Source organism: Jaminaea rosea (assembly GCF_003144245.1).
Source record: "Jaminaea rosea strain MCA 5214 unplaced genomic scaffold BDZ90scaffold_4, whole genome shotgun sequence".
Classification (NCBI taxonomy): Eukaryota; Fungi; Basidiomycota; class Exobasidiomycetes; order Microstromatales; genus Jaminaea; species Jaminaea rosea.
In genome coordinates this window covers 482,725-495,123 of record NW_020289978.1, presented here as the reverse complement: position 1 = coordinate 495,123, position 12,399 = coordinate 482,725, and the positions used below count along the sequence as shown (strand labels likewise).

Below are 12,399 nucleotides of genomic sequence, written 5' to 3'. Positions count from 1 at the left end.
CTCCTCTACTCTTTCCTTCACACCTTTCCCTGCCCCCTTTGGGGCATATTCACTCACCAGCATGAACCAATCTTTACTCAATCCCTTTGCCACTCCCGCCATCCCAGAGTCAGTACATCAAGTCCTCGCCCCTCAGACCGAAACAGCCTGCCTCTGTGCGCGCTTCAATCCTCGCGGCCTCTTCGCTGGACAGTACATAGCAGCCGCCAGAGCAGACTGCGCTGTCGCCATCTATGACTTGGAGACACGCTCCCTCGTCCGATTCCTGGAGGGTCATGTTCGCCCGGTCACTAGCTTGGATTGGAGCTCCACGGGCAGGTTCCTGGTGAGCGGCAGCATGGATTGGAACGTAGTTGTATGGGATCTGAAGAAGCGCGAGGGAGGTGCCAGGACAAGGACGATCCGATTTGATGCACCTGTCAGTCAGGTCACATTTGCGCCGGGCACAAGCAGGGTATTGCTGGTAGTGCTGGAATCGCAGCAGGCTATTGTCGTCGACCTGCGTAGGAAGAAGAGACGGAGGATGGCAATACCGAGCGAGGCTTCGAGCGGGCAGGCGGGGCCGTCCAAATGGCAGACAATGGAGCTCAAGATTGATCTGGCACAAAGACATGCTGAGGAGTCGGGCGAGGACGATGCTGGCCTGCCCCCCATCACTGCTGCCCTCTTTCATCCCTCGGGCGCTTACATCTTTGCAGGCACCACGCGAGGGGAAATCTTGGCCTTCTCGTTCCAAGACTCTCCCTCGCCTTCTTCCTCGTCCGCCACTTGCCGCTTGATAGCCCGTTCCAACATCTCCGGCTCCTCTGCCATTCGTGAGATGGCTCTGGACCGCTCAGGACGCAGCATAGTCGTCAACTCCAACGACCGCTCTATCCGCGTCATAGCAATCGAGGTCCCACCCCTTTCTCCCATCAACAAAGCTCCTCCCTCCTCGCCAGATGCCGTAGTCTCCATCTCAACAGTGCATCGCTTCCAAGACCTAGTCAATCGCACCCCTTGGAACGGCGTTGGCTTCAGCGGCGACGGCGAATACATCTATGCAGGCGCTGCTCACCAAGCAGCGCACAACGTCTACATATGGGATCGGGGCTCCGGTATCCTGGACAAGATCCTCGAAGGCCCCCGCGAGCCACTAGTAGATGCCGATTGGCACCCAGTTCGCCCCCTCATCCTATCCGTCAACGTCAGTGGCTCACTCAACGTCTGGTTCACGCCGAATGCAGAGAATTGGTCAGCGTACGCGCCTGGCTTCGAGGAGTTGGAGGAGAACGTCGAGTATGAAGAGGGCGAAGATGAGTTTGATTTGGAAGATGAGGAGGAGGAGAGACGTAGGAGGGAGAATGATGAAGAGGAGGGAGGTGAGATAGACCTTTGGACTCTTGTAGGAGCACCTGCGCCGGCGAGGGGGGTGGGGGGCACCATATTTGATGTGGAAAGGAGAGTGAAGGGTCAGGGCGATAGGGATGGGCAGAAGATGGAAGTTGATGAGGAGCAGGGAGCGGATGAACAGTGGCAGTACGCCTGGGCGGAGGACGAAGAGCTCGATGGCGAGGACTTTGCACTGCACGTTGTGCTGCAAGACTTTCAGTCGCGGGACTACCGCGACGCTGATACCACGTAGGAAAGGCCACGCAATTGCATTTCCTGCATGCTCTTTTGATCCCTGTCCCATCCTTTGCACCTCACGCCTCGACCGTGACCGTCTTGACGCATAGCATGTGAGGCGCACCGTCCTCGTCAAACTCGTCGCCTTCAGTGTGGTAGCCGAGTCCTTTGTAGAACTGCGGGCGAGAAGTCATATGAGCCTGTCAGCATCATGCTCGCCTTCTGAAACTAGCGAGCAGCTGACTCACGTCAATCACGGGCATCTGGCTATGCAACCTAAACTGCACATCCAGCCTCTTAGGCGCGGTCGCCCCTTGCTGGTCGTCTCCAAGCCCGTGCCCGTCCCCCGCAGTCGCCGTCGCTTGCCCTTCATTCGCCTTGGCCAGCCTCTGCTTGATAGCTTCTGTGACCCACCTCTCGCTTTCCTTTACCAAGAAGGCGCCCAACTTCTTTCCCCTGAGTGACTTGTCCAACGCCAGCCTACCCAACTTGGCCCCCGCGCCCTTTTCAGAGGCAAAAGTAGCTGCGATGCTCCCTTCGCTCGCGGGGGGACGACCAAGTGGGAGAAGGGAGGAGACAGTCTCACTGGAGGCAGGGGTGGTCGCAGGTGGTGGATAAGGGACCCAGCGCAGAGTTCCCAGGGCTTTGACTTCAGACTCTGCTGTTGAGGGAGAGTACGAGGAGGGGACCAGCACGAAGTGAGCCGAGATTGGGTCGTAACTGTCTATTTCACAGTCCATGGAGAATCCTGCATGGAACAAAGAGACGATCAGCTGGGAATCAGGAGGGAAAGTCAGAGTTGCGCAGCTCACCCTGCTCCTTGTGGAAGACCTCCGTACGGATGCGCAACGCCTCGCGCAGCAGGTGGGCATCGGAGGCTAGGATGACTTTGTAGTCTGATGTAGCTGACATGGCGGCGCGCTGAATGTATCAAGTGTCCTCGGTCAAGACGTTCTAAGCTCTGAAAATCGATCTTAAGAGCTGCGTGCGAGCTGAGGGGAAGTGAGAGGATGACGAGAAGAGGAAGAAGAAGACGCGAATCGGGTGTCATCCTCCACAAGGCGAGGCGAATCGGGCAGACGCACAAGCCACCCGGTTCTTCTCAATGCGATGCTAGATTGAAGTGTAAATGTCTGGTATCCAAGGAACATAAATCAGGACAAGTGCAGGCTCCAAAAGCCTACCCCTATTCACTTTCGCGAATCCTCCCCACCACCAACAAAGGGCGTCCAAGCGTCCAACTGCAAATTAGTCATCAGCCTCTCGGCCATCTCCCCAACATTCTCCTCCGTCAGCCCTCCTTGCTGCATGTACGCCTGAATCCTCATTACAATCTGCCTCAATTTTCCCCTGCTCAGCGTCACGTCATCGCGGACGAATGGGTGAGAGAGAAGTTGAGGGATGGTTGCGCGAGACGAGGCCCCATAGAGGAGTGAGGCGCGCATGCAGTCTAGCAGAATGTCGTCGAGCTCTTCCAGAGCGGGCTGCGCCGGGGGCGAGGAGGGAGGCGAGGAACGCTCCGCCTCTTCGGCTTCGCGAAGACGTTGCTCATCGAGTGTGCGCTTGGCGGGAAAAGCGATCTGGTGCTTTGGATCGGTGATGACCTCCAATTTGCGGTCCCCCGAGATGTGAGCAAAGGGTGTGCGACCGTACACCATCTGGTAGAGGATGCAACCCAGAGACCAGACATCGCTTGGCTTGCCCGCCTTGTACACTGCTGCTCCCACACCACCACCTCCGCCAGCAGCACCCCCTGCGCTTCTTCTTGCCTTCTGAATCGCTTCGGGAGCCATGTAGTTTGGCGTGCCCACAATCACATCTCGAGAAATGTGGATCGTCCCCAATGGAATCTTCTGCGCAATCCCAAAGTCGATGAGCTTGATCCTTCCCTTGACGAGCAAGAAGTTTGCAGGCTTCAAGTCCGTATGTACCAGCTTCGCCTCATGGACAAAGTCGACGCTCTCGAGCATCTGCCGCCAGTACTCGCTCAACGCCGCGCGAGGCAAGGGGTGTTGAGTACGGAGAAGTGTGTTGAAATCCATCTCGCCCAGCTCCATGAGAATCTTGAGCGTGTCGCCAGAATGCTTGTGTCCGAAGTAGCGCAGTACAAACTTGTCGCTCTCCGGCTGCTCGGCGAGGGATTCGAGGAGCTCGGCTTCTTGCAGTAGCTCATCGCGGCTGCTCTGTTCGAGACGCTTGAGGCTGACCTGCTTCATTGCGAAGTGGGCTTGCAGCTCAAGGGGCACGCTTTCGCAACCACCGTCCAGCGTGGGGATGCTTGTGGGTCCAAAGACTTGGAAGACGGTAGAGAAGCCTCCTTCGCCGGCGCGCGAGACCTTGAGGTACTTGGCGCCTCGGAACTTGGTCTCCTTCCGGTTGCTCAATGGCTTGCCTACCATGTGCGTGCCAAAGTCACAGCCGTTGCGACGCTGTCGCTCTGCTTCGTCGAGGGCGGCGCGCACGTAAGGGTCCCAGCCGTTGAGGTCCAGGAGACGCTTCTTTTCAGCGGCGAGGCGGGGGTCGAGCGAAGAGGATGAGGAGGTCTCGTCGACGGGAGCAGGAGCCTGTGGCGTGGTGACTTGTGCTAGAGCAGATTTCGCAGCTGTGGCTGCAGGCTCGGATCTGAGGTTGCCATTGAGTTTTGATGGCTGCAGCGGACGTTCTGGCGCGGCTGAAGGCGGGGGAGGCGCTCTTCGCGCCGCCGACGGGTAGCCAGGCTCGTGCGGCGCGGGTACCTTGGCTTTCATGACCTCTCCCATGGCCTGACGCAATGCTTGACCCTTTGCCTCGCCACCTGCATTCTCCTTGTCTCCATCGCGCCTCGCTGCAGCCCTTCTTCGACCCGCCGCCAGGGCACCCTCTTCTGCATCCACGTCGTCTTCGTCGTCCGCGCCAATTTGCGTGCCTGGAAGACCGTCTGCCTTGACGCGAGGGAGAGCGGCGGGCGAGGAGCGCCTCTCTGCTGCGGTGGTCCCTTCCTTGTCCCCACTACTGGCGTTGGTGCCTCTTGGCGTCTCCTGACCTCGCGTAGCTTGCAGAGAGAGGCCATCAAGGTACTTGGATGCAGGCTGCATAGGCGGGGTATCCCGCCGGCTGCTACCGCTATTGTCGCGAGAGGCGGGGCGATCTGCCACTGGGGAGGGCGTCTTCCCCTTCTCTGTCGCTGCTTGCGATGCTCCCACACCGACACCAGGCTCTTCGTCATCCTCTCCGTCGCTCTCGTCTGCGCCTTGTGTGAGCATCACACGCGCTGGCCTGACGTGGTTTGGGCGAGCCTCCCCCGGGCCGTAGCGCTTGAGTGTCCTTGCTGCACTTCTGCCCACGGTTGCCGTCTGACTGGACCGCAGGCTGCGAGCTCCAGATGGCAGGGCAGGCGTCGAGTAACCCATGGGCTTGAGAGTGTCGCGCGGAACGGGCGATGAGGAACCCTTTGACGCTGTACGGTTGCTGCCGTCTGACCCGCCGCTGAGTTTGCCATTGTACTCATTCTCGACACTATCCCTCTCGTCTGATCTTCTGCGACGAGGATACACTTCTTCAGCGGCTGATGCGGGCCGCCGGGGTTCGCCGATGTCGGTGACCGCTTCTTTGCTTCTTCTGGCTTGTGACGAAGCCGGACGAGAGGATGCTCCTTCTGATCCAGCAGCACTCCTACTGTCACCGCTTTCTGTCCTGGCATGAGACCGCGCGAGGCTGACAATATTCCGCAGCGGCTCGTTGGATTTGGGAGGAGCGCCGTGGCTGACTGATCTTGCCCCATTTGAGCTCGCTCCAGTTCGCATGACAGCAGCGGACGAAGACGGCCTGACACCCAGTCTGGCCTCGTGCTGTGGCCGAGATGCTGCTGTTACTGTTGCTATGTCGATTGATTCGGACACGGCTGACGACGTCTTGGCGGAAGAAGCGGCAACATCCAGAGCTTCTGCTGCGCGCTCCTTTGATCTGCTTCGCCTTCCATTGCGATATGCCCCCGGTGCAGGTGTTGGGCTGCCTTGCCTTTGCGCAGAAGTCTCGCGGTGATGAAGGTCATCATTGTCGTCATGTGTGTTCGCAGCGTGCGCCGCGCTCTCTGGATGGCCCAAGTCGCTGAAAGTGTGTCCTGCTCGGTGGGTATCTTTTGGTTTTGAGATGCTTGGTGGGGAAGGCAGGGGCGAATCATTTTCGAGTAGGGATGAGTTGGCGAGTGGCGTTGCAAGTGGGGCATCAAGAAGTGGTGATGATGAGTGCATATATGTACGATGCTTGGAGAGGGGCGTGAAGGGGACTGTTGAGTGCTCTGTTGCCGGCGCCGCTGTTGCCATAGCCGCCCTGCTCCTAGTTGAGACGGACATATTGGTGAGCGAGCTGGTGATTGACTGGCGCTGACGGCCTACAGTCTTGCGCAGCTATGCTGATGCCCGGCGAGTGAGGATGATGATGATGATGATGATGATGATGTCGAGGATGCTGGTCGAGCTGTGACATTGTTCGGCGTGCGTGCGGCTGAAAGTGTTGGATCGTCCAAACACGGCCCTCTGGCGTGGCTGCCGTCCGTCACGTGTCTCTGTCCGTCCAACTGCAACGATCAGCTGCTACTTCCGTTGAGCCCTCAATCCTGCCCACTCCACACATCTTAATCATCCATCGGCATGGGCAAGCCAAAGTCAAAGCATTCCAACTCATCAGCCAAGCATGGCGGACTTGGACCGGGAGGAAGAGGCATGGGCGGAGGTGCAAGGGGAGGCAAGAATCGTACGCGTGGTCCCCGGATGAGGGGAGGAGGCTCAGAAGTCTTCACCGATGGCTGGCGGCCTGCCAGCGCTGTCGACGAGGTACCAAACAGCGATGGCGAAGAGGAGGGCTCAGGGGATGAGAGCAGTCAAGCAGGCTCGTCAAGGCTGACGGATCACAGCGAACAAGAAGGGGAAGAGGTTGATCAGGCGCATGGCTCTCGCAGCATTGCCTTTGGCCACGCAGCTCTGCCACCGGACGAGGTTGAGCTTCCCTTGGCGATGTGGGACTTCAACCACTGCGATCCAAAACGATGTAGTGGAAAGAAGCTCGCAAGACTAGGCTACGTCACAGAGCTCAAAGTCGGACAAAGATTCCGAGGCGTGGTCCTTACGTGAGTGTGCGAGGTCCCCTGTTCTCGACTTCTGCTAAGCATCTCACCTGCCCGGCACCCGCAGTCCAAACGCAACACAAATCCTCTCTCCCGCAGACGCCCCAATCGTGGCAGAGCACGGCCTGGCCGTAGTAGAATGCTCATGGGCGCGCCTAGACGAGATTCCATTCAAGCGCATCCAGTCTCCACACGAGCGACTCCTCCCCGAGCTCGTAGCAACCAATCCAGTCAACTACGGCAAGGTCTCCAAGCTCAACTGTGTGGAAGCAATGGCTGCCGCCCTTTACGTTTGCTCTCTCCCTAGACTCGCAGAGACGCTCCTCAGCAGGTTCGGGTGGGGTCATGCCTTCCCTGATGTCAATGAAGAGCTGATTGAGAAGTACAGGCATTGCAAGGACGAAGGAGAAATCAAGGCAGTTGCGGCCGGCATGGCGGAGGAGAACGATAGGGAGAGGAGGGAGAGGGGGACGAGGGATATTTTGGGCGAGATGGAGGCCAAAGAGGAGGGCGAGCATGAGGATGCAGACGAGGCCGACGCGGCAGCGGCAGAGGACGGGGAAGAGGAGGAGGCGGACGAGGCAGACTCAATAGCGGATGGTCTCACTAGGGTGGTAAGAGTAGTATGAACATCGAGGTAGACTAGCAATAGAGCCAATGCGTCGCACGCAAGTAAAACTTGGCGTTCATCAGACCCTCCTCATTCGACTCGAGCGTGGCCGAGCTTTCTTCTTAATCCATCGCTCCCACGACGCACGCCCGCTTCGCTGCTCTCGCACCTGTTTCCCCGCACTCCAACACACCCAGACACGTTCGCCGCTCGCCAGCCCGTCCGGACATTGCGAGCCTGGCTCCTTGTCGTCGTTATCGCCGTTCTGGGCAACTCAAAGCGAAGCTCGTTTACGTTCGACTTCTTCCTCCGCCGGAGCAGGTGCAGAAGAGAGCAAGAGTATGAGCTTGAGCGAAGTCAATGAGAGCAAGGGGTACATGTCTGGCCGTCCTCTTTCAGGAAGGCCTCACGTCGAGACTGCATCCAACCCAGGTCTACCGAGGCCGAGAGAGCGAGCGAGGTAAAAGCAGGTACAGAACAGAGCATCAGCAGCTTGAGCTTGCTGGATGGCACGTTTCCGACACCGTCCGGCTAGCCGACCTATGCCGAGCATTGATCCAATATCTGCAGGGCTTCCGAACAGCACCTGAGACCAACGTGCGAAGCTCATCGAGGCTCAGGTCGACAAAAGACGATAAGAAGGGAGGAGGGTCGAGCGTGACGGCACGCCTCCTGTCCATCACTCCATCTCCCCTCTCTGCCCTTTCCTTCCCTCTCTCTTCCCCTTCTCCTCTCGTCCTCCTCCGATCACCCTCTCACGATGCACTTCCTCACCCTGATCCCCTTCCTTGCCCTCCTCACTCTCGCCGCTCCCATCGAGAAGCGTGCCCCCTCCGTCTCCTGCGGTGGTCGCTCCTTTACCTCCAGCCAGGTGAACAAGGCCGTCCAGAACTCTAACAGCGACGCAGCGCCCTCGAGCTCGTACCCTCACCAGTACAACAATTACGAGGGATTCGACTTCTCGGACTACTGCTCCGACTCGCGCTATGAGGAGTTCCCGTTGACTTCGGGTGGTGTGAGTACGGGGTGGACCGTCAATGAGTTCTACTCTCCTCTGACACGATCGCGTCTTCCCTCTGCATCCTCGCCTTCTCCGCGACTGACAGTACACTGGGTGAGCTTCCTGCGATGCACAGTAATCAGCGAATGCTCAGCCTGCTCACCAGACACACGTTCCCCACTCCCTCGTCTTGTAGCGGCTCCCCCGGCGCATACCGTGTCATCACGGGCCAGTCCTCTGGCGCGTTCTGCGGGTGAGCTCACATGGCGTGCAGATTGGCAAGAAGAGCTATCCAACTGACACCCGATCGTCTACTCTCCCCATAGCGCAATCTACCACGCCAGCTCGGACAACAGCTTCTCGTCGTGCAACTACTAGAAAGCTTGCCTTTCAAACCGCTTCTCCCTTACAACTTCGTCCGCGATAGCGTCGCGGCAATCGAAATTCAGTCACCTTTCTCGCATGAGTCTGTCACGCATTCTCTCGACCTTGTCTGCCACGCGTGTTGTATAGCATTCACATTCCGCGGTGTTAGACCTCGCCCTCCTCTTTGTCCCCATCATCAGCAGCATTCTGCGACACGACGGCCCGGCGCGAGGCTTGCGGCTGAGGCGAGGCAGCTCCTTCGCTCCTCTTCTTCTTGGAGCCGTAGCCCGGCGAGCCGTCTTTCCCCGATGACGAAGAGGCGGGAAGGTCGGTCATTTCCTCATCCCTTCCTGCTCGCCTTCTATCTCTATCCTCGCCTGCCCCACGCTCAGCACCAGCGCTGCCCCTACGACGCGAGTCCCTATCCTCCCTGCGCCTCGAGCGCTTCTCGTCCTCTCCAGTCAGCAGCCCAGATGCCGCGTCGCTCTTGCGCTTACGACTGTTGCTAGCAGCCGCAGCAGCAGCAGCGGCACGTTCCTCTGCCTTCTCCTTCTGTCTCCTACAGAACTTGTCCCACGTCTTCCTCTTGATCTCATCCCTCTCCTGCTCGCTACAGCCGTCACGTCCGAGCTCAACATCAATGGCCCTCCACTCCTTGATGCGCAGCGCCTCGACCCGCTCTTTGACCTCATCGTACGCTATCTGCTCCTCTGCTTGGGCGAAGAGCTCGTCGTCGAGGTCCTTCTTGAGCCCGTATTTAGCATCATCAATGAGAGTCCGCACTTTGCGCTCGTGTCGCCTCTTGTTGCGTGCGGCTTCCTCGCGCAAGTGATCGAAGACGGAACGTAACTCGACGTCTTCGCGAGCTGCGGTGACCCAGTGCTCGGACTTGTCGCTTGCTGCCAAGCCACTTTGGACCTGAGTGAGGAATGAGGGCCACTCCGCATCCTCTGGGACGCCTTTCCAGCTGGGTTCGCCAATCTTGATCAGATCCACGACAGTGGCAGTACGTAGCTCAACCTTTTGCTCGCAGGAGTCTACAGCGTCGAAGAAGAGGTCGAGGGGTGAAGAGCCGCGTTGGCCCAACATGTTTGTGTAGCGAGCATCGTCCTTGACCCTGTGATATACCTCGGGCCAGCTGCTTCCCGCCTTCACCCAGCCCTCGTCTACCCCCTGCGCCATTAAAGCGCGGAAAGCAGCCCTGTTCCTCCTCTCTGTGCGGATGCGCTCCTTGTCTTCACTGTTTCTCCTCTCCCCTTCCTCCCTCTCGATGCTCCTGATATACTCATCGAAGACAGCAAGCATATCGCTCATGTCCATGCTCGCCAGCTGAGAGTCCTGTTTCCATTCAGATGACTCAACGACGGAGCGTTGGGCATCGCGCCAGCGAGTAGTGACGTCTGCTTCGAAGGTGCGCAGCAGGGACATCAGCAGGTCCATGTTGCGGTGACGAAGCTCGACAGTCGATGCCTCCGCAGCCTTTTGCTTCTCCCTACGGACCTCCTCCCAAATCGTCTTGCTCGCTTCTTCGCCTACTGCCTCGATGGCCGCCTTGACCTCTTTTGACTGCGAATGATGCTTCATCACACTGCCCCACGAAGAGTACGCCTTTAATTTCTCGCTGCCACTGAGCAATGTCACGAGTGTTGGCTTGACTTGGGCCTTCTTCTCGGCTACAGCTTCGTCTCTCTGTCTGCGCAGCTCGGCCTGAAAATCGGCAAAGGCAGCCTTGCGCTCCGAGATGGACTTGAGCACCTTGTAGAGTGGCTCTGTGACAACTGCGCGCATTGTTTGCTCCCATGTCCAGTCGAGGCCGACGCCTTTGTCGCGGAGAAGACCCTTAAAAGCATCATAGGGGTTGAAGGGAGCGTCGAGGTTGGGTCCCAGTGGGATAGGAGGGCCAGCAGAAGTGCCAGCCGCAGGACCGGTGGGAGCTGAGGCAGGGGGTCGGGCAGGGGTTTGAGCTGGAGGTGGTCGAACAGGTGCTTGGCCGGGTGCAATGGGTGGTGGACCTGGCGGAGGTCCAGGAGCGGACCCAGGTGTCGAAGAGCCGAAGCCTGGAGGAGGCCCGCTGTAGATGGGACGAGGAGGTCCGCCGGCGACGGCGTTGAGCTTGCTAGCAGGAGCGACAGGAGGTGGACCAGGAGGTGGGCCTGGTGCAGGCGATGCAGTCTTACCCTCGAGTCGGTCGAAGGCGTCTTGCAGCTCTTTTGGCACCGACCAAGTCGTCTCCTTGGTATCTGAATGCACATAGTAGCTCCTCTCGCCGCTCTTGTATTCCTTCCATCGAGTGGCCGCAATAGCCCTCTCGCGGGGCGTCTTGAGCTCGTCTGGCTTCTCCCAGACGCTGTGCTTGTCCTCGGTGTGGAACCAGTAGGAGCGTCCTTCCGCATTCTTGTACTCTCTGTGGCGAGGAAAGGGAGCGGTCAGTTGGCCCGCGAAGATGAACAGGGGGAAATGGAATGCAAACTCACTTCCATGGCGACGCAGATGTCGAGGCCATTCTGTCGCCCGAGGGGGCGGGGGACGCTGACTGGTGAGGGCGGTGCGGAGAAACGTGTTTGTCAGAGAAGGACTCGTCAGCTAGTCGGCTAGCCGTCTTCACTCACCATGGAGCAAGTGAAGCGATAGGAACGAAGGCAGGAGGATTCCAGTCCTCGCCTCCCGTCCGTTGACTTCACACGATCTTCTCCATCCGCTCGAGCAAGGCGGAACTGGACACGCGAGGTTCATTCTCGCAGCGCTCAGTCCACCTCCATCTTCTCAGCCTCCTCTCATTCGCAACAGAGAGACACAATGTCAGCGGCAGCAAAGACGCTGCCAGGCGCAGGAACAGACGGTCGCCCAATCGTCTTCTTCGACATCTCCATCGGCGACAATCCAGCTGGGCGGATCAAGATGGAGCTCTTCAGCGATGTCTGTCCGAGGTGCGTCTGCCGTCACAACCTACCCAACTTGACTATCCCCTTCTTTTCCTCACTTACCCACAAGCCATCCCCTGATCACCGCTCGCAGAACCGCTGAAAATTTCCGTCAGCTCTGCACAGGTCAACACCGCGTGAACCACAAGCCCATGGGCTACAAGGGCTCTCTCTTCCACCGCGTCATCTCCGGCTTTATGGCCCAAGGAGGAGACTTCCTCAACGCCGATGGGTCAGGGTCCTTTAGCATCTATGGCGATAATTTCAAGGATGAAAATTTCAAGTTGGGCCATGATCAGCCGGGCTTGCTCAGTATGGCCAACTCGGGGCCCAACACTAATGGGTGCCAAGTGAGTGCGGCGTCGGGTTTGCTGAAGGGACCGTGGAGAGCCAAGGTGCTGATCTTCATCGCTTCGTGACAGTTCTTCATCACTTGCGCACCTGCTGAGTGTGAGCAGCCCGAGCGTCCAGAGCTTGCTTCCAGCTCATGCTGACCAGTATCCTCAACTCGCGCCTGCAGTCCTCGATGGCAAGCATACAGTCTTCGGCAAGGTAGTCGAGGGTCTCTTGACGCTCAGGAAGATCGAGCAAGTACAGACAGGTAAGTCGGCGCGGCGGATGGCTACAATGTGGCCCTCATCTGACGTCGAACTCCTATCGTAGGGCCCAATAATCGTCCGCGGCTGAGCGTCAGGATCACAGGTGAGCCTCACTTTTGCCGCAAGGCCGCGCCAAGCAGCCCGCTAACCACCGTCCTTGACCTCCTTCTCACTCAGAATGCGGAGAGATGTAA

General features: G+C 58.5%; 7 protein-coding genes across 7 annotated transcripts; 4 read left to right on the top strand and 3 right to left on the bottom strand.

The window, feature by feature from the left end:
* The first annotated feature begins 8 nt into the window (after positions 1-8).
* On the top strand, positions 9-1,658 carry BDZ90DRAFT_231421 (WD40 repeat-like protein). Its single transcript, XM_025505856.1, has one exon. The coding sequence runs from the start codon at positions 62-64 to the stop codon at positions 1,622-1,624; it is 1,563 nt and encodes a 520-aa protein (XP_025363053.1). The 5' UTR covers positions 9-61; the 3' UTR covers positions 1,625-1,658.
* On the bottom strand, positions 1,528-2,632 carry BDZ90DRAFT_148295 (hypothetical protein). The gene is made up of 3 exons (XM_025503513.1): positions 2,421-2,632; positions 1,857-2,356; positions 1,528-1,784 (listed from the first exon to the last, which is right to left on the bottom strand). The coding sequence occupies exons 1-3, from the start codon at positions 2,518-2,520 to the stop codon at positions 1,686-1,688; spliced, it is 699 nt and encodes a 232-aa protein (XP_025363052.1). The 5' UTR covers positions 2,521-2,632; the 3' UTR covers positions 1,528-1,685.
* Positions 2,633-2,746: 114 nt separating this feature from the next.
* On the bottom strand, positions 2,747-3,476 carry BDZ90DRAFT_231419 (hypothetical protein). Its single transcript, XM_025505855.1, has one exon. It carries the CDS (start codon positions 3,399-3,401, stop codon positions 2,799-2,801), a length of 603 nt encoding a protein of 200 aa, XP_025363051.1. The 5' UTR covers positions 3,402-3,476; the 3' UTR covers positions 2,747-2,798.
* Positions 3,477-6,599: 3,123 nt separating this feature from the next.
* BDZ90DRAFT_245809 (DUF367-domain-containing protein) lies at positions 6,600-7,303 on the top strand (the record flags this gene model as incomplete). The annotated part of the gene is made up of 3 exons (XM_025507525.1): positions 6,600-6,712; positions 6,777-7,128; positions 7,256-7,303. 3 exons carry the CDS (start codon positions 6,600-6,602, stop codon positions 7,301-7,303), a joined length of 513 nt encoding a protein of 170 aa, XP_025363050.1.
* Positions 7,304-8,079: 776 nt separating this feature from the next.
* Positions 8,080-8,697, top strand: BDZ90DRAFT_259477 (Ribonuclease/ribotoxin; the record flags this gene model as incomplete). Its single annotated transcript, XM_025508168.1, has 4 exons — positions 8,080-8,334; positions 8,426-8,433; positions 8,516-8,572; positions 8,646-8,697. The coding sequence occupies 4 exons, from the start codon at positions 8,080-8,082 to the stop codon at positions 8,695-8,697; spliced, it is 372 nt and encodes a 123-aa protein (XP_025363049.1).
* Positions 8,698-8,795: 98 nt separating this feature from the next.
* Positions 8,796-11,321, bottom strand: BDZ90DRAFT_250941 (hypothetical protein). The gene is made up of 3 exons (XM_025507717.1): positions 11,295-11,321; positions 11,160-11,218; positions 8,796-11,089 (listed from the first exon to the last, which is right to left on the bottom strand). The coding sequence occupies exons 1-3, from the start codon at positions 11,295-11,297 to the stop codon at positions 8,851-8,853; spliced, it is 2,301 nt and encodes a 766-aa protein (XP_025363048.1). The 5' UTR covers positions 11,298-11,321; the 3' UTR covers positions 8,796-8,850.
* A 160-nt stretch (positions 11,322-11,481) lies between these two features.
* BDZ90DRAFT_259475 (peptidyl-prolyl cis-trans isomerase H) lies at positions 11,482-12,399 on the top strand (the record flags this gene model as incomplete). Its single annotated transcript, XM_025508167.1, has 6 exons — positions 11,482-11,612; positions 11,701-11,956; positions 12,029-12,056; positions 12,127-12,207; positions 12,270-12,308; positions 12,383-12,399. 6 exons carry the CDS (start codon positions 11,482-11,484, stop codon positions 12,397-12,399), a joined length of 552 nt encoding a protein of 183 aa, XP_025363047.1.

What these genes read in the sequence shown, in the direction of transcription:
- BDZ90DRAFT_250941 (XM_025507717.1), bottom strand. An exon ending in ACATCTGCGTCGCCATGGAA is followed by an intron (nt 11,090 to 11,159) that starts GTGAGTTTGCAT and finishes TCCTCGCCACAG; the next exon opens with AGAGTACAAGAATGCGGAAG.
- BDZ90DRAFT_231419 (XM_025505855.1), bottom strand. Translation starts at nt 3,401, where the DNA reads ATGGCTCCCGAAGCGATTCAGAAGGCAAGAAGAAGCGCAGGGGGTGCT.
- BDZ90DRAFT_231421 (XM_025505856.1), top strand. Translation starts at nt 62, where the DNA reads ATGAACCAATCTTTACTCAATCCCTTTGCCACTCCCGCCATCCCAGAG.
- BDZ90DRAFT_148295 (XM_025503513.1), bottom strand. Translation starts at nt 2,520, where the DNA reads ATGTCAGCTACATCAGACTACAAAGTCATCCTAGCCTCCGATGCCCAC. An exon ending in GGTCTTCCACAAGGAGCAGG is followed by an intron (nt 2,357 to 2,420) that starts GTGAGCTGCGCA and finishes TGTTCCATGCAG; the next exon opens with GATTCTCCATGGACTGTGAA. An exon ending in GCCAGATGCCCGTGATTGAC is followed by an intron (nt 1,785 to 1,856) that starts GTGAGTCAGCTG and finishes TCTCGCCCGCAG; the next exon opens with TTCTACAAAGGACTCGGCTA.